A 27,566-nucleotide genomic window follows, 5' to 3' on the forward strand; every position below is an offset into this window, starting at 1 on the left:
CGGTAACAAACGAACAGATAAACAGACAAACATTCTAATAATAATAATTATGTGATCTATTGTGTTAATAGATACCTCCAGTAATATTTTTCTCGAATATCTTCCTTGAACAGATTTCGATCAGTTATGATTTTATTATAAGTATTGGTTGCAACCAAATATATATTATACCTACGTGTATTGGTGGACAGCGTCGTTGTGGTTACGGCATACGAGCAGGATAAACCCAAGTCAACAAATGTTAAAAATCAAAATCATTTAAAACTTAAAAACATAACAATGCAATGTTTGCTTTGTATGTGATATGCTAAAATAATTGAATAAGAAAACATTCTTAAAAACCTAGCCTAGCCTAGCCTAGAATTTATATTAAAAATTTCGTGTCTTTACTGTTGATCTTGTTTATCATAAATCATTTCAATTCAATCAAATTAAAGAAAGTGATTCTAATTCAACTTAGGAGATTTGACCTAAACAAACGTTCTAATTAAATAGAGGTTTGTATTAGAGGTATAAAAACGCATATGACACAAATGCACATCTGAAATCTGGCAAACAATTATATATTATTTTAATAAAACAGAAATAATTGAAGATCGTATAATTTTTTTTGTCTGATTTATAATTGAGGTTTATTTTACATACGACCTTACATAAATACAATAGCGATACATAGATTTACAAAAACTTGTACTGTAAAACTTACTCTGTATGAACAAACTCGAGACCTACCACCGATGTTAAATGTCAAAATGTAATATGCGACATTGACTGTAATTATAGAATTTATAGGATACACGTGTCAAAATGACGTATCACAGCGAGTCGGATATCAATTCCAAATTCAAATGTATTAATTGCGTGCACATCGCAATTTATAAAAAGATACATCACATCTGTATTATTATGTATTGAGAGGCGGCTGTCAATATTTTTATTTCCTTAAATTTTCTTAGTGAAGCTAACTTATTATATACTATACAGATTTAATGCGGTTAATATTTAGTAACTATTTTTAATTCATATTTGTATATATTTAAGGACTTAATGTTAATAATTCTCATAGAATATATCAATTTATAGTGAGATTCGAATAAAATTGTTATGTATTGAATATTTAATGAGTTCGTTACAATTAGTGATGTATTTCACTGAACGAAATAAATTAAATTCTAAAATTGTAAATTCTAACTTACGTATCGTAGCGCGGATACGACGGCGGATATGGAGAGGTGGACCCGAAGTAGTTCCTGTGTCCCAGCGAGATCGACTGCATGTGCGGGTGCTGTCCCACATGCGTCACGTAGCCCTCTCCGAAGAGGGTCTTGGGGTAGGGCGTTGCTCGGAAGGGCCTCTTCATCCTACGCCTCCTCTTATAATTTCCATTCTCGAACATATCGACGCATTGGGGATCTAAAATAAGTCTATATTCACAGAAACTGTCCCCAGTAAAAAGGTCATAAAATAAATTTAATCAACCAAATCAACTGGATTCGTATTTAAATCAAAGGCGTCGCAAAACGAACAAACAGTTATCAAGCAGCTGCAATGCGAAAATGACATAATTAAGCTATGGCTCAATAGTTATAATTCGAGAAATTAAAATATATATATATTACAATAATCTTTAAATAAATTAAATCAATAACGCCAGTCCAAAAATTTGTTGAGTTTTTAAATTCCATTTGTGTTCGCGAGCATTTTTGCGCGGCAAAGTTTCGCTGGCTACGTTATTCGCATAGCATAATAGAAACAGGGTATGCATACAATCGCAACCAATATTATGACTAAATTTCACATTGGTAACAATAAACAAAAAAAACCATTTCGTTCTTTAAAGCGCGGAAGCAAATTAGAGGAGTGATGTATCCATGCAAATCATGTTCGAAAATTGAAATTGTTAAGACGGTACATTATGGGATTCGCGTTTTTCACATAACGAGTCTTTGATACATAGCACGTAGAATACTCGCAACCAATCTCAGTAACGCATCACCTAGGTGGACTCCGAGCTCTAATGCACTTCCACGCATCGAGAACAAATATCAACTCACCAAGAGTCCAATAGTTGCCCTTTCGTTCACCGCCGCCTTCTCTTGGCACTTTGATGAAGCACTCGTTTAAGCTTAAGTTGTGCCTGATGGAGTTCTGCCAACCCTTCTTATTTTTCTCAAAGAATGGAAATTCCTTGGTGATATAAGAATAAATCTCGCTCAAAGTTGCGCGTTTAGTCTGGCTGTTCTGTATAGCCATTGTTATCAAAGCCACATAGGAGTATGGTGGCTTGGTCAGAACCTGCAGAGTTGGCGTCGTCGACTGGGGCTTCATTTCAGACGCACTTCCTGGACTAGCTGGAGCCGGTGTATTTGGTTTATTCTTTGTATCGCTGCTGCAAATAATACCCTGTTATTTATTCACTCCATTTACTTATTATCGTTTTGAAGTACTCAATTTCAAAACAGTTAATATTCTTCTTTAGATATGCATTATAACTTCGCGATTGCATTAATATTATTGGGATGTTTTTATTGCATAATAAAACATTCGCAGCGATTACAAAGATAAGTATCATAAATAATTTTTCAAAATATTCCATACAGTTATTTTACATTACCTGTTGGAATTGGCTCCTTCCTCCCGTGATAGAGGTGGTAATGTTAGAGTCTGATAAACCCTTGATAGCTCCTCATCGCCTTTGAGTATAGGGTTTTCGGAGGTATCCGGGCCGTCTTGGAGACAAAGGCGACCGTCGTACGCCGATGTACCTGGTGAATAATTGCATATTACAACCAGTCCAAAATTGACAATTAACACACTAAGGTTTCAAGTGAATTTTGAGTCAAACATCAAAGGATCAATCAAAAGGTACGAATACTGATTTAAATGTTCATTCGTGAATCAATGATTGCCGATAACTACACTACGTATTTCAATAATTAATTAGTTTTTAACTGTTCACCTAAGATATATGAGACGGAAAAAATATGAAGACTTGCTTTCTAAACACAAGGTCTATAATAAGTAAGATCTCTTTATAAAAAACTTCATTAATTACAACTCGCGCGTGTTTCGCTTGTATAAGTTTTAATTATAACAGTTATTTACCTATCAAATATGTTTTCTCATTTATATCATGTTTTTCACTTTTTTTATAACGTCTGTTTTAAATTTCATTGAATCATTACATTAAATTTTATATCAAAAAATATTTTCTCGAAACATTCCTTTCGAATGAAACCAATCATCAACGTTCAATTAAAACTATATATATAAATCGTGCTATTATAATCACTAGCAAGCTATAATCGGTCCGTAAAGCTCATCCCTACAAAGAAATAAGAGAGCTTAAAAGAAGTGGTCTTTAAAAGAAAATATTGTCTATTAAGTTTCATCGTCACCTAAAATATTAGATATCGTTATTAGCCAGAAATTAGAATTTAACAATACATTCTAGACTATAGAACATTATGTTATTAATGTAAACATAATGTTAATGTATACGCACGATTTAGCCGATCCTGCGCGCACGTGCCTCCGAATACGGCTTTCTTGGAATCGTGGCTTAGTATTGGTAGCCGCTTAAACCTAAACATTTTTGCCCCTGGCAACTATAATACTTATCATTGTAAATATACAACCTATGCATATAATGGGCTTTTATAATTATATGCCTCTTTTGGGCATTATTATAACCTAACCTACAGTTTCAGGAACAACTGAAATCTGATTAACTAATTTGACATTAATCTGAACGATGATTGGTCGGCGCAGACGCTGACGTGATAGGCGACCAACGAACGTTCAGTGTTCAGCCAAATAAGTTAATTTGACATTGCATTACCGCGAGTTTTTGAAATGTTAAATTCCGTATGGCGTTATATTTGAACTAACCTATTGCGAATCTCTTGCACTAACCCTCTTTAAATAATATTGTTATTATTATATACTGTTATTTATATTAAAAAGTCATGAGTACATTAGGTAGCTTTAAATGTAAATTATTAAAGCGATCCGAAACATTTTTTCATGCAGAAACGTTTAAATAAATAATTATTTTGAATGAATATTATTTATTTCAAAAGTATATACAAATGTACAGGTATCTGTAAGCTTCTTTGAATTCACGTTAAAATATTTCAATGAAGTAAAAACAGTTGCCACTTATTTGTAAATCAGCAATGAAAGATATATGCAATTAATTTTACATTTCACTGACAATAAAAACGATTTTCAGTAACGTTGCATTCCTTAAATAGCAATTAACTTTGATTATAATTTGTAACAATTAATTATAGCTATATATATAAAAATTAGCTTTGCTATTGGTCTCGTAAAATTTTGTTTATAGATAGTTCAATCCACGATGACGCGCCTCACTATATATGCTGCTATAGTGTGAGTTCTATTGCTATGATCGCGGTATCTGTGTGGGCATACGCACACTAAGTTAAATGACAGAAAAGATTGATAGTCAACTGGAAATATGCTCTACTACATATTCCTGATTTCAAATAACGATGTTATTTATTCCATGTACAATATTCCACATTTTCTTTTGTATTAATATCTATTTTAGAATAATATGATTTTATTTATAATTGAAATCCTTCAAAGGCCTCCAAATAATATTTATTATGATAATTGCACTACATTTTAACAGGTCGAATATTATAATATTGGATGATATCAGAGATTATATCAACGTTAACGACAGCAAAATACGATTTTGTAAAACAACAATATTTAATTTTAAATTCGCAATAATGTTTGTATCAAACGAAATATTCATAAGTTCAAAATAGGTTCGAATAAGCTTAAAAAGTAAATACCCATTTATCAACATATAATTATATAATGTATTACATATTGTTATGTCTGATATGAATGCACACTTTATTTTATGCAGAGCTCAGTGACTTTTTTTTTCAACGTATTACGAGTACCTCAAACGTCACTGTTTATTTGATAAAAAGCTTCAATTATGAGTTTCGATTCAGAGCCCGGTGATAAAGGATCTTGCGTAATGCAGTGAAACTATTCCAAAAGTCATGGACTTCGGTCTCTCTGAGTAGTTTTTGTTTTTACAAATAAAATATTACTTGCGGATAGCTACTTCTGCATTGCCGATTTCCTGGAAGTCGGTATATTTTCCGAACCCGATTTATGGTAAACATTATCCGAGACTACTATTACATACTTCGAATAATTGGGTATTTTTTCATACGTTTATTATTAAAAACTTGTGTTAGAAGAAATAATACTAGAAAATTAATTAGTTAAACTTCACCGAGACTAACGCATGGTTTGAGCTATCCCGCGCCTTACCCTCACGAAATAGTGGGGCGCGTCGTCATGGACTATTTAACTAACTTGATTACGGTAACATATCTGTAAAAGTCTAGTATTCGCGTAGACATTTGACAACATTTAGTATAAAAAAAATTGATTATCGCACGTTCACCAAATATGGCCCCTCGCTCCATGACTGTTGACAATGTGGCCCAGCGCTGGGCTGGGTCCAGACGAAGTTCCAAGACGTTTTCTGCGTGACGCCATGAAACACCTAGGAGGAAGGCTTCGGGAATTGTTTGACGAGTGTCTTTCCAGTGGACAGTTCTTGAAGCTATATAAAGAGGGAAAATTCACAAGACTCTTCTTCGGTATGCTGGCCGACTGTGCTGCTGAATGAGAAGGGCAAACTCTTCGAAATGATTCTCTCTGCCCATCTTGTTAAGCACCTCGAGGAGGTAGGACCGGGTCTCCCAGTCTCTATACCCCGATAATCCCCTAGGAATTTCAGGCCCGCAGAGTTGGGCCTACCGTCATGACGTCACGGTAGTAACGCAAGCGACCCCGTGACGTCCCCCGAAAAGTCGGAGTGGGTACCGCTGGTTTTTTAGTAGCTATTCCAGCGCCTTCAGCACCGGCGAGCCCCACAAACACCCCCACATCGTGTGAGGAAAACGCGTAATGCTTTCTTCCAGCGGAAAAAAAACTATAAGGCGCAGGAACAATGTTTTAACGTTATTTCGAAGCACGCAATTAAAAACCCAACTAACTATATTTCTGAATTTGTACACGGAAATAAACCGCAACTTTCTAGTGTCTCGACCGGATTTCGAGTCTCATGATATTCAGACTAATAAATAAACCACACAAAAATGTAAAAGTAATTTGTACATATGTAAGTTACACCACCGATTTCGTTTTGATATATCTATAGATTTTCAGTTCGCACAAAAAATCCGATCCGTCCAAACGAGCTTTACCAACATACAAAACGTCCGGACTGTAACATAATATTCACATAAGAAATGTTCAATTTATGCTCCATCCTTTGTTAGCCAACATATAAGGTAATCCAGATAAAGCTGATAGCCCGGCTAACATTTCCCTGCTGCAAGTATGACTGAAGGCAGACATTTGAAATTCGAAATCCGTAAACAGAATTACCAGTTTTTCGTATATACGTGTTGCATTTGTGTGCGTAAAATGTACAAGGTCATCTTTGTGTGTATTTTCGTAAACTTTTTTTTTTATTGTGGAATGAGACGATATTGATGCATAAAAATTATGCCTAATAATATTATAAATAGGATGTACTTATTGCCGTAGTTTCAACCACATCTAAAAGTAAATTTTAAATAGTATTGTGGGACACCAAACATTTAAATATAACAAGTCGGATCGGGCAGTGAGTAATGGCTATGCTAATAAATAATCGATTTCTGATAATTGTAATAATTATTTGACTTATTTTCTTCATTGTACTTTATGGAAATATTAATGTTTATTATTGAAATAGTGTAGATTTTGTATATAGGGCAACAAACTTTAGTGAGAATGTTAAAGTCTCCTTAGGTCAGATTTATTAGGGAGTGTTCTATACTAATTCTAAAATATAATAAAAAAAATCCCTGTACTAAATGGATCGCGTAAGTCTTACACTCGCTTTTAAAAAGATAAACATTGTCTTTGGCAAACTTCATTACGTTAAAATTCGATTCTGCAAGATTAATTAGGACTTAACGAAAATCGTAGATTATTTTTAAGCATAAACAATATTGTAATATTAACAATATTTCGGCGTAATGCAGAAGATGGCTGTTTTTAAATCGCTCATTTTATTATATTATAATGACTACGTCACTGGACGCTATAATTTAAAGAAAATTTGTAAACAGAGCATTGAATTTAAATTTCCTCTGGTTAGGTTTGTATAATTACAGTATAACTGTGATCGATCGGTATTTATATTAATGCGGTAACATATAATATATATGTTCTATGTAAAAATGCGAACACTTTCCACTCAAAGAATGCGTCAGACAGTATAGGGTCCGTATCATGTTCGAACGCCGCCAGGGCATTGTATGCTATGAACAATGCGTATTTATAAAACATTACAGCCGTATCGTTCGCGAAATTAATAACAAATAACAATTGTGAAACGTTAGTTCGGCGAGAATTACCCAGGCTCTTGTAATATGGACTTTCAGTTTTGTTGAAGTATGTTACGGGTATGATGTGAAAATTATCAGACTTTTCTTAATATTCCTAAGAATAGATTTGAGAATCAATCATTATCCTGTGGTATTTTTATATAAACAGCTGCGAGGTCTGAGGCAGTATATACGTTTGAAAAAAGAATGTAACCGATATGTATGTTTGCCTTGTATATTTTAGTCGCTTCCGTAGCAAAATATCTTGCAACACCTTACTTTTGCGGTAATCTCGATCGATACCCATATGATCATAGTCCTGCTGTTCATGGCGATTTATATAAATTTAAAGGCAAATATTCCAGTGTCTTGATTCTTCTTTATTTACTATTTGGTAGTACCCACTCATCGCAAGTACCACCACTAAGCAGCAATATTAAGTATCGTTGTGAAGCGATGATGACGTAGGATTGTGGTTCCCAAGGTTGGCGATGTAAGAAATCGACAATGGATGGTGACCACTTACCGCCAGGCCTATTTTGCCCGCGTTAGATTTACTAAAACAAATAACACCTCGTGTAATTGCAACAGGTAAGGGCTGATATATTTTTGCCCCGGGCTGATTATTTTCGAAATCGCGATTTAAGGGGGAAAGCAGTTTGGCCAACATTCCACGCGGTCTTGAACAGCAACTATTTTAAATTTCGATCCATGTTGCTAAGAACTCAATATAAATTAATCTTATTTAGTACTTTTTTTATTTATGTTTCTTCTTAATAGTTAATATTGAAATCTATTCAAAAGCTTGTTTGTATAACAAGTTTGTTAAGTCCGTATGTATGTTCAAGGTTATAAATTATACATTATTTAAAGAGTCAACAGCTTATGTTTTTTTCGTGAAGAAGAACGTGGCTTGTAGTAGAGAGAACTGGCAAATATTGTTAAATGAGGAAAAAACCTGATGGGGGCAAAACTCTTCTCAGACAACCTTTCCCTAGTTTTATAATATGATATTATTAAAACCTATTATATATAAACTCTAAATTTTTAATAAAAATTTTGTCATTATCATTCAAATCGTTGTAAATTTATTTAATTTTATCTGTTACTTAATACATTATAAACAGCGAAAGCAACTGCGTTCCAACCATATCGCCCACGCCATCGCCTTTTACAACCGTTTTTTTTTTTAAATGTTAATTAAGAAAGACCTTAATTCAATAATCTCGTTTCTAATAAAAAAAAGTTACAAGAGGATTTTCTTTAAACTTTGAAACTTTATTTACGTTTCATAGAAGTTTTCATCGCTTATCTTAAGGATATTATAAATGCGAAAGTTTGTATATATCTCAACGGATCTGAATGAATTTTTTTAAGTCTGGAATAGAACATAAGTTTTTTATCTCAGAACGATATACCTCACACCTGCATCTGCCCTAACACGCAGGTGAAGCCGCGGACTGAAGATAATCATACTATAAATGTATCATGATTAATATAAAATTGGAACAGAATATATATTTAGACAATGACCATATCATACCTTATCAACCCAAAATTTTATAATATTATTGAATATTTTCTTAGAGTGATAAGTTAGGCATCTCGTAAAAAACTACGCGTGAAATTTCGGCTTAATCGATCATTAGGAAGACGTGCTCATGTACATACAGCAGACTACACATTAGTTTAGGATAGTAGATTTATAAGCGGTCTAATATGTTATAATGTACATTATCGTTTTTTTAATTATAAATATTATATGACGTATATTTCAAAATGACCTGACTGCTGTACTACAGATCTTTACGATATTTCATTCGCTTCTTAGCAAGTTTACTAATCCGATATGGCACAGTTAGAATTGTAATCTATTTCAATTACAAGCAAAGTAAAATATTATAAACAATTTTGGAATTGAATCGACGAGATATCATTGGTTGAGATCGAGTTTAAGTAGAAGACGAAGTTGTGAACTTGTATCGCATATGTGAGAGCTAATTGAAAATATGTAAATCAAAGGTTTCTTTTTAATTATATTATTTAGTCCTACTTCGATTGGAATAGAGTAAAGGCTGATAGGGCATTTAATACCGAAGGTTTAGACATTTCTATTATTTTAGCATAACTAAGTTTTAATTATATTAACAAGCTCACGCTTCAAAACATAATACGTAACATTGGTAAACGTATTCTGTAAGTAAAATACGACGAAGGATTTGATCGTGTGACGTCGAATGACGTCATTCGTAAGTACTTTTCTTTGTTTAAAAAAAAACTACACGTAATAATTGCACTGTGTGCCTATAACTAATATCGAAATAAATTAAAAAAAAATATATGTAGTCTGGTGTGTGTTTACAAACGAGCAATTGTCTACGTCGTGGTTCAATTTGAATTATCCAATGATTTCGTGCGTGATGCATACAATAGCAGATATATGATTTTGATTTATCTTTTGTAAATTAAATAAGAGTACATTTCATCGTTTACAAATACCTTTCGGGTAAATATAAAACGCGATCGCTCTGATCTAAATATACTTAACATTAGATCCATCGTTTATGCGTTTTTGAGACTCCCTTCGGTATGTTTATAACGAAATAGGAATAATTACAGTTAAAATACAAATTAATTATTATGAATTTAATATTATGTAAGTTCATAATAACGTTGATCATTTTGAGAGATTTTCGGACTCCGCAAAGTCAATAAATCCTTCCTATAATCACGCAACGGGACGGTATCAATTTGTATGGTAAAATTCAGTGTGTGAACTTATTTGCGCATCTCTATGAGTCTCACCACTCCGCCATCAGTAAGAATTCATCAATTGAAATTTGTATAATTTTTTTTTTATATAAATTTGTAATCTTTACGTAGTATAAAACAAAGTCGCTTTCTCTGTCCCTATGTCCCTTTGTATGCTTAAATCTTTAAAACGACGCAACGGATTTTGATGCGGTTTTTTTTAATAGATAGAGTAATTCGAGAGGTAGGTTTTTGTATATAATACATAGACAATATAGTTAAGTAACACTGATAATTTTAAAAGTTTCTAATGTGATGTCGTAAATTTATATATTTATTGCGCTTACATTGTAAACGCTGGCTGAACCCTACTAATCAAAATAATGTACTACAGAATTATACACCTCAAAAATGTCTACAAAAAAGTCCGCGATGGTATATGTCTATCTCTTAAAGATCGTTTTTTTTTAGATGGTTTTTTTGGCGGACGAGCATATGGGCCACCTGACGGTAAGTGGTCACCACCGCCCATAGACAAAGGCGCTGTAAGAAATATCAACCATTCCTTACATCACCTATTCGCCACCAACCTTGGGAACTAAGATGTTATGTCCCTTGTGCCTGTGATTACACTGGCTCACTCACCCTTCTAACCGGAACACACAGATATTATACACATACAGTGTACTGTTATTTGTGTTTTTGTTATTTTATTTGCGCATATACTGCAAACGCTGGCTGAACACTATGAGATAGATCAAAATAATTTATTACAGAATTGTACAACTCAAAAATGTCTACAAAAAAGTCCGCGATGGTATGTCTATCTGTAAGTGATAACCCACAATAAAAAAAATTTGTCATTAATTTTTTACCACAAATATTGGCTAATTTTGGAAGCGATTTTAACCTATACAGCATTAATCCTTATCCAATGAAATACCTTAAATACATTGTTGATTTAATATTGATCTATATGGCCCTTTACAGCAATTGATTTAAATGAATATTTTCGAAGATATTACAGATTAAAAAATTGCGGAGCTTAGCGTTTGCGGTGGTACCGCCCGGCCGGGGTGGCGGGAGCGTGCTATAGGCGCGTCGGAGGCCGCGGTTCTCCCTGTAGCACTTTGAAATTAGCAGCGATCGGACGCGGTTATTATCGGAGCTCTCTAGCGAGAGCAATAACAATCCATACTTCTATACTTACTAATATTATAAATGCGAAAGTAACTCTGTCTGTCTGTCTCGCTTTCACGCCAAAACTACTGGACCGATTTAAATGAAATTTGGTACACAAATAGTCTAGAGCCTGAGAAAGGACATAGGCTACTTTTTATTTGGAAAAAAGTGCTGTAAAGGGTTGAAAAGGGGATGAAAGGTTGTAAATTGTTGAAAGTATTGTCAATATTAGAATTTTTAGAACTAGAAGCATAAAACTTATATTTTAGGCTGTAAACTTATAAAATAACATATCATGACACCCACTCAGGAGGGAATTTTGGATATTCTACCTCTAAATGGGTGAAATAGGGGTTGAACGTTCGTATGGATTTTTTTAAGTTAGAAACATGAAACTTTATTTTTGGGATACTGATCAGATACTGATCTGAGTAGATACGTATTTAAGCGTTTCTAGATAATCTACCATTAAGGGGGTGAAATAAGGGTTGAAAGTTTTTGTGGGAGTCAGTAATTTTTTATGTAACAAACATGATACTTTATTTTTGGGATACTGATTAAAAATGAGTAAATACGTATTTAAGTGTTTTTTGATATACTACCACTAAGGGGGTGAACTAAGGGTTGAAAGTTTTTATGGAAGTCGTCATTTTTTAAGCTAAAAATATGAAACTTTATTTTTGGGATACTGATTAAAAATGATTATATACTTATTTAAGTGTTTCTAGATATTCTACCTCTAAGGGGTTTAATAGGGGTAGGACATTTTTTATATAGGTTAGTCTAGAAATCCGTCATTTTTTAAGTTAGAAGCATGAAACTTTATTTATGGGCTACTGATTAAAAATGAGTAGATACGTATTTAAGCGTTTCTTGATATTTTAGGCCTAAAGGGAAAAATAGGTGTTAACATTTCGTATTCAGGTTAGTCTGGAAGTCTGTCATTTTGAAGTTAGAAGGTCGAAATTTTATTTTTGGGCTACCAATTAAAAATGAGTTGATTCGCATTTAAGCGTTTCTGGATATTCTACCCTAAGGGCTGAAATACACACTGTGGTATACAAAGAGGTATTACATTAACGTAACATTTTAAGTTAATTTGTAAATATATTCATATTCTAAGCGGGCAAAGCCGCGGCTAACAGCTAGTTTAATATAATTTAAATAATAATAAATAAGTACCACCCACTCTTATACACCGAAACAGTATCTTCATATATTATTTACTTAGTATCGTTGTGTTCTGGTTTGCAAGGTACGTCATCCCACGTAACCAACAGTTAGTTTCCTATGTAAACTGACGATGTAAGCGATGGTTACCATTTCTTATACCACCAATATCTATGGGTACCACTTACCACACCACTTACGACAAACAAATGGCAAAATATACAATACATTTAGCAACTATTTACCTGCAAAAATCGACGGAAATTGAAGTTCGTTGTTCTATCCGATTAAATTAAAACAGAAATGTGTTAAAATATCGTATTAAACATCTGTAAATGCATACCTCACAGCCCTCGGGCAAGATATACAAGCTCCAATTAGCGACATTTGAGGGGGTGAGGTGACGACCTTAGGGCATAATTATTCACCTAGAAAATTGTATTGAGAATTATATGTGGATTAATATATATACGGAATATCTATGTGCTTGTTTCGACATGCGATATTTTTTCTGTATTATGAAAAACTGTGATACTTAAGAATGTTACTAAAATTAGGTACTTACATAAAAACATATATAATACATATAGTAAATTTTCAATAAAAACATTTAGCATTTATAATTATTTTATGCTCCATTAAAGTAAAGTAAAGATTATGTACTCCTGACTCATTCGTTAGTGGCAGCCATTTTCATGAAAGACTATTTGACAAACTATATGAAAAATTGTGTGAATGAAAATATATAAATATATATCTTTGTTTTGACGCATTTTCATTTCGTTGAGTTTAAAATCTCAACTTTTCTAAAGATGTTTTACTTAAAAAAGTACTCAAGATACAAATACAAATGTACTCTTATTTTTTTTATGTCATAGGTGGCAAACGAGCAAGAAGCTCACATGATGGAAAGTGACTATCAATAATAATAATAGTCATAGTAATTAGTATTCTAATTTACATATCTATCAGTATTCCACATAATCAATTACGTGCATAATAAATTTAATTATCATAATGCTACGAAGCTATAAATGGTCAAGGCTTTATTATCAGTATTATAAGTTTCGACTCTGCAGACAAAGAAATCAATATATTAAAAAACAAAAGAACAATTAAGAACTCCTTTCAAAATAAATTAATATAAAAAAAAAAAGTTAAGCTGTCGAACGAACTAATTGTCGGGCAATTAAATCAGACTTTGACACATTTTTACGATTACGTATGTGTTACCCGGGTTTAATACCGATAGCAATACAAAGGACGATTGTTCTTTTAAACAATAAAGCTTTATAATGCAAAGTTCTAGGTAAGGTTACTATAGACGTTAGATAATAAGCGGTAAAAATTACACGAACAAAATTTAGTCTTTTTTAAATTTAGAATATTCGTTCGATTTGTTTTTTTTTTTTTCGTTTCGTAAAAAGTAGAGCAAGGAATATTCGGTTCGTATCCGATATTCTTATATACTACTAAGATATTTTTAATGGGAAATGAAGTAAACATTGTACCTATATTTATTTATAATTATTTATCACAATCGAGTTGAGTTAAGATAATAAAAAAAGGCTTAAAATCATAATTGCAAGACAAAAATATATATTGTAGACGATCCTCAATCTCGGTGGATTAAACTATTCGTAGCGACTCTAATTGAAATAATATTTAATCAATAGACGCATTACTGAAAATAACTTATAACTTCATGATTTTTATCATTTATTTATTATTGTATCCATTAATGTTTTTTTTTTTACTTAACTTAGAAATTCAATTCATTAATAATCAGTGAGCCGAGATGGCCCAGTGGTTAGTACGCGCGCATCTTAACCGATAATTTCGGGTTCAAACCCAGGCAAGCACCACTGAATTTTCATGTGCTTAATTTGTGTTTATAATTCATCTCATGCTCGGCGGTGAAGAAAAACATCGCGAGGAAACCCGCATGTGTCTAATTTCAACGAAATTCTACCACATGTGTATTCTACCAACCCGCATTGGAGCAGCGTGGTGAGGGAGAGGAGGCCTTAGCCCAGCAGTGGGAATTTTCCAGGCTGTTAAGGTATGTAAAAAAATAATCAAAGTTAAAATAAATCATAATATATCGGTTACTAATTTAAAATGAAATGTGTTTTGAGTTCTCATACAATTATATAATACGAGAACATGTCGAAGTTACAGCGGGTGAAACTCTGAAGCACACTCTCCGAAACATCTTCTGGTGAAACGTTTATGGAAGTATATTTTATATCTCTAAATCTTTTGTGTTTTCTTTCTTTTATTTATTATTATTATATATTTGGTTATTCTTTTTTTATATAACGGGACTCTGGAATTCCCTCATCAGTCATAATACCCCTACACAATATGTATTGCATAGTTACATATTGAAGGAAAATTATGCCGGAGTCACTAGCGAGATGTAATATACTTGCAGTTTCAAAGAATGTGCTGTCCGAAACCATTTCAAATATGAATTTGTTCGTTAGAATTTCTGAATTCTAATAAAATGTTATTGTTTTGAAAATCTTTCAAAATTCAACTTCGATCGTACTATTGAGAATCTAGATAGTGATCCTGTAATATTCGGCGAGCTATATCTGATAAAATCGTGTTTGGTTTCGAGGCAAAGCTCAAACATTTTCCAGGAATGTTGTTATACTATTGGAAATGTTATTTCGACGGAGAAATGTTATTGATAGGCTTGAGGAGTTATTGTCGCAGCTAATTGTATAACTAATAATTAGACATATTTTTTCTTATTAAAAAACGTTGTTATATATATAAATAAATAAATATATATATATATATATATATATATATATATATAAAAGCGAAATACTGATTATCACGAAACCTCAGAAACTGTAATACCTACAAACTTGAAATTTGGCAGGTAGGTTCTTTATAGGGTAGACGTCCGCTTAGAACGCATTTTACGAAACTTCATCCGTAAGGGGGTACAGCGGGGTCTCGAAGTTTGTGTTTTATAAATTTCGCGCGGGTAAAGCAGGTTCAGCTAGTGCTATTACATAATCTATACTAATTACTAGAGCGTAGCCTCAAGACATCAATACATAAACGCGATATAAAAGTCGCCGAGACTACTCTCTCTGATGGAACGCGGAGCAGGGCCCACTGGATCGCAGTAAATAGGATTAAAAGAATTACTTAGATATTATTTATGAATGAAATTGATGGATATTATTTTTAAATGAAAAAAGTCCGTGTGGGCTACGTCTTCCAAGAAAACGATGAGCTTGAAGTCCAGCGAAGATCTCAGTAAAAATATAAAATATAAAACGCCAGTATGTATACAAGTAGAATATAAAAAAGGCACGAGTAAGCATGTTGAGTTTGCCTGTAACTGCATTTGTTTTTAATTTAAATTTAATCATAGAATGTGTTTATTATGTTCAGTTGAAACCATAAGTAAATAATTTTACTACAGATTTTATATAAAATAAACTTTGCATAAATTTTTACAATTCATTTTGAGTTAAAATCTGAAATCTGTATGAGATCTGATGCTGTGTGGGTATTGTATGTGTGTGCGTATGAGATAGAAACATTTGTGAATTTAATTGAAACAAAAGAAAATTACAATTACGAATGCAATAAAAAAAAATCTGAAGTACTCGAGTAAAATATATTTCGTGTAACTAGAAAGACAGTTATTTTTAGTTCAAGTTTCAGTATCGTGACTCAAAATATTTGTAGTACCGCTTCGCCGGATACAAATCAAAAGCCATCCCCTTTGCACTTGGTTATTTATTGCAACGATGATTTTTCATATAGACCCCGAATAGTTATCTTATGTTGAAGATTGAGTTTCTTTTTATTTGGAAAATATACTCACACATGCTAATGAATAAATTTGAATCCATCGGAATAGACGTTATGACATCGAGAAGTGACCTCATTAGCTCATTAGCTCAAAGGTTGCACTGTAAAAATCGCATGTAAGATTCGAACACCTTAACAAGGCATTCGAGAGGAAAACGTAAATGAAATCGATTCTTTTAAAAAAATTTAGCCTTATATTTAAAATAAATGTATATTTTGTTTCAAATAATAATTAACAAGGAGCTTCTATCTCATGCTTCTATCAGCATAATGTAAAAAGTGAAGTAACACACTGACATATGTATGTTCCAATTCTACACTGACACGTAAGAGTTCGAAAATGAGTATTTTGAAGGAGGATACGGTTGGAATTTATTTCACTATGCATACACTTGCAAGTTCCTAATTATATTTGGCGATTAAAGGATAGAGCGGAAATGCAGGAGTAATAACTATACGACGGTTATTAGAAGTGGATAGAACAAATCGGGATCAGGTCATGCGTGTTTCTCATTTACTTCTGCTTAAATTTTAACTTATTTTTGATACCGAAGAAAACATTTTGTTATCAATAAATATGTCTTTTATTTTTGCAGCATTTTCAAATTGTAGTAGATAAATTCTGCCACAAATATCGTGCGAATCTGCAATCGAGAAACACAGGTTTTGGATCAAGCTTCAAGTTCGTCCATGGAAAGTCTTTGGGATTTTATTTCAATTTAACTTTACCGATTCATAAATTCAAATCATTTGCTAAAAATACATTAATAAAAAATCATATTATTCAATACAAGATTCTATAGATGATAAAAAAGCGTGGAATTAATACTTGGTTACTAGGCAGGATATATTATATACATATTTAATTTTATTTAACTAACATAACTTTGTATTTTAAATGTTGAAAAATAATTACTACTGAGTTGATGGCCGGTTCTTCTCGGTAGAATCTACATTCGGAACCGGTGATAACTTCACTTAATATAGTTTGTAGCTTACTTGAATAAAGTAGATATTTTTTTTCCTTATATATTATATAAATTGTACTAGCATAACTAATTTTAACGTTAATTAACCCTATAAAAATACTACTTTTAAATATTTGAATGATGAAAAAGTTTTCATCTTTAAAATTCACAGATTAAAAACGAAACAGCTCATCTATCTAAGAATAGTTAAAGCTTGTAAACACTAGATCATATACTTTGAAATTTGTAAAACATTTAAAAAATATACACATTTTAAGTTTCAAAGTAAAGCCTAGCGTAAATGAAACTTTATTTACAGAGCGAGGTATGGTACTATTATCTGGAAAGCCGAGAGCCTGGTATTTTTATTTAATTTACTATATAGAAGGTTGATCAAAAGATTGTTTCAAATCCTTTTTTTCTAATCACTATACGAATATTTTTAAGAAATTAATTTAATTGTCTCGATATTACAAAAATTCACTATACTCATATTTTTTTTAGAAAAATTCTAAAATAGTTTGACAAACAAAGAAAAAAAGTACTAAACTATTTTGCCTCTGCTTATAATACATTCTATCTCTTTATATTAACAAATATATTTTTGCTTCATTCGATTTATTATACAAAAATAATACCAAGCACACACGTCATAATATATCTTGTAAATTCGAACTATATTTGTTCACAGTCTATTTACGGTAAAGCCGTGTTAGACATTTAATATGGTTTAACGCAGTATGACGTAGGGGTGTACATCACACAATAACAGTAACACAAAAGCGCATATTGACGAACCCGTTATGTTGACATAATTTATCAGGACGTGTCCATTATTCATTTACGATTTCCTATAATAAAGAACTGAAAGAAATGAAATCCCTTTATCAGTCCGTAGTGTTTATTCGGTAGTTAATACAGATATACTTTGTTTAAAATTGCGAAAATACATATCTAGTGCGCTTAAATATTTCTATGATTTCTCATTGGTTAAAAAATTCGACTGAAATACTAATGTTTTAATGTTTCAACAAAAGACCTCTCCGTTAATAACTTCGCCATCATCTGTTAAAAATTAATTACAGTATAAATAAAAGTAAGCGCTAATAGAGTTATTCAATGAAAAGAATTTAATTAATAATTCGATACAAAGGCAGAAAGTTTCAAAAATTTCGTTAATGTTGCATCATTTTCCATAAAATACTTGAACATTGTTATGATCTGTAATTTACACGAGCATATTTGTTATGAAACGAAAAAGTACATTTTAAATTGGACAAAGAGCTAGCAGCTACATCTGATAACCACGAAAACAAATACTAGTGTACATAAATAACATTTTTATATGTATTTTTACGATATTAAAGGTAAGGGGAATGATTGAGAATTTAAAGGCATATAAAACATCTTTGGGCAATGAAAGGCAAATTTAAATATAACGCTGGTATTTACGTCTTAGTTCCTAAAGTTGGTTGGTCAATTTTTATCGGTAGCGGTGACCACTTATTATAAATAAATAAATTAAAATCTTGACAATTATATTTTAGATTTAAAAAACCAAATCCACATTGGAAACCTCTTTAACTCTGTTTTGGAATTATTTGGACGTATTAATTTATTAGTTGTATTTATATATATATGTATGTTTACAAGTATTTAAGGATATATGCATTTCACTCAAAACTTTAAAATATAATTAATTAAATCATCTCTTATACGGTTCCAGATAAAGCGTAATAGCTCACGTAATCAGTTTTATCAACGTACGGTAATTAGCTGGATTTACCGTAAAAGAGGTTTAAAAACATTAAACCTCTTTTTGGACATTAAAAGAATGTATCAAAACTATATTTTAATTATCTGTGCATGAACTACGTCGAAAGCAAAACATCATGCATAACCAATGTTAAAGCAAGGCGAGAAAACCCTCTATTTACTGTCATTTTTATCAAAATTAAAATCAAAATAATACTCTATTAAATGATATCTAGACTCTTGCAAGCACTTTCGACACATAATTTCAAACAAATATTTAAAATTAAAGAAAAAAAGTAGAATTACGTACTTATTTTAATATTTTAATGTTCTATAATCAATCGGTTCTTTGAATGATAAATGATATATATATTGAAAGTGCATATTTAATTTATCCGCATATTAATGTCAAAAGAATTAATGTCAAATAACAGCTATGAGCTATGATTATAGATCATTCTATAGCTTAGACTCTTATTCGTGATATGTTAATACCATGCGTTAATATTAAAAGGTATGACAAAGGATAATTAAAACCATTCAAACTTATATACATTAAGCGTTTGTATTCACAGACCTACACACACATACACACACAAAGATACGTGTGATGCTAATATTAACTCAAATAATAATATAACACTTTAAAATGGAAATAAATTTTTATCAGACGTATTGGAACATAGCTTAGTTATAGCGGATGGGCAAATTGGCCACCTGATGATAAGTACCGCGTGACATTCGTGCTGCAAGAAATATTAACTTTGGGAACTAAGATGTTATATCCCTCGTGCTGGTAGTTACACAAACTCACCTCACAATTAAAACCGTAACACAATATACAATACTTATCACAATTATTGCTCTGTGTTGGATATTAAATAAAATTAATAATATATATATTATTAGGAATGATCATTTATTTTTAACATAAATCACACTCTAGGATCATTTAGGTAATTTGAATTAACTTTAGAAGACAACCTTGTCGGTTGACGGTGACGATCTTGTGAGAGCCGCAGGAAGCTACGAAGGAGGTTATGACAATCCTTTATGATAAAAGATGATGATGATGAATTAACTTTAAACTAAATAAACGTATGCCACTTGGTGATAGGGCTTTGTGCAAGCCCGTCTGGGTAGGTACCACCCACTCATCAGATATTCTACCGCCAAATAACAGTACTCTGTATTGTTGTGTTCCGGTTATAAGGGTGAGTGAAACAGTGTAATCACAGGCACAAGGGACATAACATCTTAGTTCCCAAGTTTGGTGGCCCATATGCTCGTCCGCCAACCAATGCCATAAAAAAAAAGTATAATATTTATTTATTTATTTTTAATAATTTACTGTTCAAACTAATCTATTTAAAATATTTTATAATTCAATTTAACAGTCTACAAAATCATATTTAATGATAATAATTGAAAAGAGTGCTTATTAGATCGTTTAAAGTTACTGATATCCATAATAATGAACGAGCTACATAACAGTTGCATAGTTATATTTATTTTTAAATATTTTATTAATATCGAATTAATCTTAAAAAAGATTAACTGAAATATATTGTAAAGAACAATACATTAAGAATTAATATATCTTATGATATAGAAGTTATAATTTATGACCTTATTGATGAATTAAATGCATTTGTTCGTTAAATTAATCGATTCCTATTATACAGAGTGAATTTCAAACCCTATGTTGCAGTATAAAATCGTTTTTAATAAGACTTATTGGTTCGGTTTTCGCCATCCACATCCTATTAATAAAATCACACTGTATGAATCAAATCATTTCGACCACTAGTGGACTAAGAATCAAAGTTAAAATATATAATATAAGTTACACAGGTATTACCTGCGCGATTGGACAAAGTCGAAGGCACCTACGCTACAAGATTAGATGGCTTGTGATATCCAACCTAGCTTCAAATTTTTCTTCATGGTCTATCATTCCGATTGTATCCGTGGGTCACACGTTGTTTCTCAAAGTGACTTCGACAATGTTTAAAATTACTTCAAATATATTTTCTGAATTTGGACAAATATTGCAAATAGTAGTTTCGTATTTGTTGGATGATATATTTAAAATATTTTACACGAAATAATAAAGTCGAACAAGTCGAATATGATATTTTTAAACGACTCCAGACAATGTGCAAGTATTGTTTAATTGAATATTTCGTTTTTTTTTTTACATTGAAAAATTATTTCTGTTTATATTTGGAATTAAGTTTAAAATGAGAAGAGAATTTCTGAGAGAATGGAGACAGCACGCTTCTACGATTTAGTTGTCAGGTCCATTGTAAATATACAATTTTTATCCGACAAAGTTCGAAATATACAATTTTTCCTACAGTAGTCAGTGCCATCATAAGTCCCTTTGATATCCGAAATAAATAAACCAATTTACAGAAGTAAAATAATTGAAGGTTACGCGAAATAAATTTATCACAAACTTCAAAATTTCAAAGTTTAATTTCATCTTTGAACTGAGTAAATTACGATGAACATATTTGTTGAATGTTAAATACTATATGTGGTTGTATGAACATTTATTCTGATATCTTATATGAAAAAGCAATCGTAAATGAATTATCGCTACGCGTTTAATCGATTACATTCGATGTCAAATCAATTAATGTGTAAACTGTGGTAAGCTCTGCCCTATATTGCACACAATATCAACACGTACGCACGTACAAGCGTCCTACAAGCATTCGCAGGTTACACGCGATCATAGAAAACAATAATTTGCGTGTACACATACCTTAATATTCGATACAAGATTGTATTCACGATTATAAAATTGAGTGTTAATATTCGTTGATTTTCACGGAATATATAAATATAAGTGTTAATAATTGCTTATTTTCTTTTAGTTCCATACATGGAAACTTCGTTCCGAACAAGTGGTTCACATTGAGCTACTTGTAAATTTACTGTTTGATTAAATAAACAATATTTTGTTTTTTTTTTTTTTTTAATGAAATATTCGATTTTGTGAATTATTTTTCATTTAATTTTTATCATTATATATCGATACAAAATAGTGCTTAAAATATAATAGCAACACATAGCGTACAACTAGATGCTTGAATAAAACTCACTCCAGTGATTTTTTGTTTCACTTTTTATAGTGAAATGTGTATCTCCACAGACATATTTGTCTTTGGAATATCTTCCCTTTAGTTTGTTTTTTTTTTTTATTTATTTAAATATGCCCGTATATTTTTATTACCAGGCAAACCTTATTGGTATGAGTACATTTTTAAGACTTAATACCATAAAAAAGTTATGCTTGAATTTTTAATATAAATAGTTCAGTTTTGTAAACATTAATAATAAAATATTCATGTAAATAATATTGACCAAATTTATTTAAAAGCGAACAAAGGTAAAACTTTAATTAAATCAAGGGATAATACTAAATATAATTATAATTTTGTATGTACTCATTTCAGTCCATTAAAATAAATGTACATTTTTTTTGAATAATTATCCTGTAGAATTAAATCTAAATAAAAACTAATTTCGAAGACCATAACCCGACTACGGAAAAATCACATTCTATAAACTAAGAAACAAGGATATATTGTTGTTGTTGTGTACAAACTAAATTGTCGTATTTTAATTGTTATAACATTGGTTAGTGAAGTTGCGTAGGACCGCCGATGTAAAGTGTTAACCACTACCCAAAGACATTACAGATCGTCACTGCACCACCACGGGATCGAAGATGTTATGCCCTTGTGCAGTAGTTACAATTGCTCACTCACCCTTCAAACTGAAACACGACAATTCTACTTACTGCTGCTACTTCTCCTGTTTTTAGAACATATGTGGGTGGTGGTGTGAACACTGTGTACATTAATAGTGATGTTCCAAGGATAGCCGACGTCAATTTGCCCTAAAGTTTATGATCGCTCACTACTGTTAATAATGTATGAATATGTTGTGAATGTGTTGACTGTGAATGTTTTGTATCTTTTTATTATGGTACGACTAATTTTGAATATATATATACATACATACAGGTAAAAACCATAACCCTCCTCTCGCTGTATTCTGGTGGATAGGATGCCTTATTTATCTGTAGAAATATGAATTCAGCTTCACAGCGCACTAGCCGACAGCGTTTACGGTAACTGTAGAACTATTTTGTAAATACAAATTCGAAACTCGCCACTGTATACCACCGTAAATTGCCAGAGATATGTGAGTTTGACTATGGGCACTAATTATAAAGTTAAAACGATACACGTATCAAGTTTATAATTTCATGTCTAAGATACGAAAGTAATTTTTATTTTAATAAGCGAATAGACTGGCCCTGTACCCACCCGGAAATATTAACTATACAACTATACTACTAATCCTATTAAAAGAAGTATAAAATATTATTTTTAAAATAATATACTAATAGGTAGGCATAAAAAGAAACATTTTAAAACAAGCTTGCAATTTGATCGTGAATTTGCAGAAATATCCCAACAAATAGACACTAATATATACAAGGATTTAAAATAAAGGAGATCAATGTTACGAAATAAAAAAAAAACTTTAAAATAATCTACATAATATTATACTTATATAAACATATTAATAACAAGAAAACAGAGTTCGTCTCGCTCTAAAATGTTTTCCTATTTTAAATCTTATTAGTAACCCACAGAGGGTTGGTAACGGTTTTGAACTAAAAACGATACATAGTGCATTAGATCGACTAACTTTAGTTTTTTTTAATTTACTTGGTGGTCGGGCTTTGTGCAAGCCCGTCTGGGTAGGTACCACCCACTCATAATATATTCTACTGCCAAATAAGAGTACTCTGTATCGTTGTGTTCCGGTTAAAAGGGTGAGTGAGCCAGTGTAATCACAGGCACAAGGGAGATAACATCTTAGCTCCCAAGGTTGGTGGCGCATTGCTGATGTAAGGAATGGTTAATATTTCTTACAGCGCCTTTGTCTATGGGCGGTGGTGACCACTTATCATCAGGTGGCCCATATGCTCGTCCGTCAACCAATGCCATAAAAAAAAATAATAATAATAACAAATGTGCACAACAGATTGAACTGGTCAAGAGAATTTGCATAAAAGCTTGAAAAACAATGATGTTTGGCAAAGACAGGGCCGTGTTGAAAAAAAAATTATAAAAAGTACAAACGTTCACATTAAACTGCGTACGTTTCTCATTTGTATCTGATTAGGCACGGGCTACTTTACGATCCTGTAGGTTCAATTGATATTGTTGATTGCGACTTGAGAGTATTTGCACTCGCCTTTCGTATATTGTATCCCATTCAAATATGGATAATTAAAAATCGAGATCCTTATCTTGGATCACGAAATAAAATAATTAGTTATCAGAAAAAAAACTTTTGGTATAAATAATATAAATAAATATAAATATTGGACAACATCACATACATTACTCTGATCCCAATGTAAGTAGCTAAAGCACTTGTGTTATGGAAAATCAGAAATAACGACGGTACCACGAACACTCAGACCCAAGACAACATAGAAAACTAATGAACTTTTTCTACATCGACTCGGCCGAGAATCGAATCATATCATCAATCGTAATCACGAAAACCATGAAAATCGATGTACACACTACTCGACCACGGAGATCGTCAAAATATCTATATAAATAAACTTAAAAAGGTTTTATATTTATATAGAGAAGCATTTCTCATTAAATTTTATAAACTAATTTAAATTATAGATACAATATATAATAATAATTATGTTAGTTAATTAACACATCTATGTTATTTCTTTGAAAAAAGTTATTACATTCAATTCAATGTTGTAACAAGACGATACAAAAGTAATATTATGAGCCCACTTCAGTAAATGATATATTCTATTTAATATTTTACGTATTTGAAGCAATTATAAATATATAACGTAACATATTATTTACATACAATAAATTTTGATTGGAACGGACATCCCAGTAGTTAAGCATGTGATTCTTAAGCGAAGATAACAGGTTCAAATGTGACCGAGCACCATTGAATTTTCATTTGCATATGTGTTTATAATTCATCTCGCTTCGTTATTGTTATACCAATCAAATATAGTTACATAAATACCCAAAATCTTAAGATACATTTGTAGCAGGCATAAAATATAAAAGGTTTCTTTTTCATATAAAAAAAATGTATAAAATCATATTGTATTCATGAATAAGCTAGTTCCTCATTGGAATGAAGTTACTTTCAATATTATACAGGTGTTAATAACAATTACAATACTTAAGTGAAACGTACGACGCAATGACGGCGCTTGGAATATAAAATATGTAAACACCCATAATACACGTGACGATAATAATTATAATAGGTTTAAAATATTATTTGTTAATTTTTAGAGCTAAGTTTTTGTGTCGGGGTGTTTTTAAAATTTTTAATTTTATTTTTATTTCGTCCATTTTAAAGTAGATAGGTATAAATATTAGGAAGGTATTTATAGTGATTAGTTAGTTGAGATAGTAACTTAGTTAGGTACTAGGTATCATAGGTTTAAATATAGTGGTAGCTGAGCCTAATTGGTCCCATTTAATTACTCACCTTCGAAATCTAAACCGCACCCTAACATGTCATATTTGAAATCCTGGTTACCTTACCATGTTCTTTCAATATCACTGAAGTAACACGGAATCAAATTTCGAATCGATAGGACAGAAGGTAGTCAGATATCCTCATCAACTATTAAAAAGCTGATGATCTTCAAACGGCTGAACAGATTTTCATGAAACATGGCTAAGAACACTTGGAATAAAATGAACTATTACACAAAAAAAAAAAACTAAACGAAAATCGGTTCATCCGTTTGGGAGCTGCGATACCACAGACAGACATACAGATACACAGACACGTTAAACTTATATACCCTCTCTTTTTGCGTCGAAGGTCAAAAATATTATGAAATCGATACAATCTGTTTGTACTTTAAACAGAAAAATAGCGAAATGAATATATCATATAATCGAGTTGAATTCGGAGATACGCAGAAGAATAATCGCAGAAACCCCGGCTTGTCCGATCCACTAAGATAAAAATGCGAAAACTCTGTGTTATTATTATTTATACGTATTAAAATTTATCAACGAGCTCTTCCAATTAATATCTCATTATAAAACACTTCTACAAGGATTTATATTCTAGTAAAAATAACTCTTCATACAACTATCCATGTGAAACATCTAGAAACGGACCCCCTTCTCATCCTCCACCACTACAACGATTCACAAATAACGAAAACCTTATGAAAATTGAATCTCTAAAGAAAGGTAAAAGCAGTGGCCCTGATAACATACCCAACGAATTTATCATAGCAGGTAGATATATACTGACGCCATATTTAACCGACACTTTTTAATAAAGCATTAGACTCAAGACAGATTCCAAGAGAATGGGCCAAATCCGACATCATTTTACTTTAGAAAAAAGGAGACACTACAAATATTGCAAATTATCAACCAATTAACCTACAACCATGTCTCTACAAGTTATTAGCCTCATGTCTAGAACAACGCATATCTAAAATCACTAAAAACATAGACATCTGCAGAGGTGTGAGACAGGGCGACCCCTTATCCCCGACATTGTTTATAACTGTTTTACAAGACATCATGAAAAAACTTAATTAGCCAAAAAAGGTATAAATATTAAAGGGCACTACATTAGCAACCTACGTTTTGCAGATGACATCGTACTGTTCTCAGAAACCGCAATACAACTTGAAGAAATGATCAACGAACTTAACTACATCAGTCGCAACATTGGACTTGAATTAAATGTCGAAAAAACTAAAATCATGTGCAACAAAACTCAAACACCCATATTTGTGAATAGTCGACAGTTGGAATATGTTCATGAATACATATATCTAGGAAAACAAATATCTTTCTCAAAATCAAGACACCGTGACGAACTAAAGAGACGCATTAAAATGACATGGAACAAGTTCTGGAGCCACAAAGAAGTTTTAAAATCGGATCTACCTTTAAGATTAAAAAAGACAGTCCTAGACTCATGTATTTTACCTTCCCTCTCATATGCAAGTCAAACCTGGATCTTCAATACGTACACGAAGGAAAGAATTGAAAAAATCCAAAGAGCCATGGAAATAAGCATTCTAAACCTGAAACTCAGTGACAAAAAACGACACAGTGAAATAAGAGACAGGACAAAAATTATTGATGCTTTAACCCACTGCAAGAAACTAAAGTGGAAGTGGGCTGGTCACATTGCAATCACTGCATGGGCTGGCCCTCCCGGAAAAAGGAAAAGAGGTCGCCCCCTTGAAAGATGGGAAGACGAACTTTTAAAATTCATAAACAAAGACTGGATGAGAATAGCTCAAGACAGAAAAAAATGGAATGAGATCTCCATCTCATACTCGTCGAGAGGTCCTTAGTTAAAATTAGAATTA

General features: G+C 31.8%; 1 protein-coding gene across 3 annotated transcripts in view; it reads right to left on the reverse strand.

The window, feature by feature from the left end:
* Nucleotides 1–27,566, reverse strand: part of LOC113403985 (forkhead box protein L2-like) — a 113,787-nt gene that overhangs the window by 31,158 nt on the left and 55,063 nt on the right. For 2 of the 3 annotated variants that reach the window (XM_026644695.2, XM_026644697.2), the window contains exons 4-6: nt 2,615–2,765; nt 2,055–2,389; nt 1,197–1,413 (exon numbers count right to left, since the gene is read on the reverse strand). In XM_026644695.2, coding sequence (XP_026500480.2) covers nt 1,197–1,413; nt 2,055–2,389; nt 2,615–2,765 — 703 coding nt within the window. The remainder of the gene's footprint in view (nt 1–1,196; nt 1,414–2,054; nt 2,390–2,614; nt 2,766–27,566) is intronic. The other variant, XM_026644696.2, reaches the window with a different exon arrangement.

Source organism: Vanessa tameamea, chromosome Z (genome assembly GCF_037043105.1).
Source record: "Vanessa tameamea isolate UH-Manoa-2023 chromosome Z, ilVanTame1 primary haplotype, whole genome shotgun sequence".
Taxonomy (NCBI): domain Eukaryota; kingdom Metazoa; phylum Arthropoda; class Insecta; order Lepidoptera; family Nymphalidae; genus Vanessa; species Vanessa tameamea.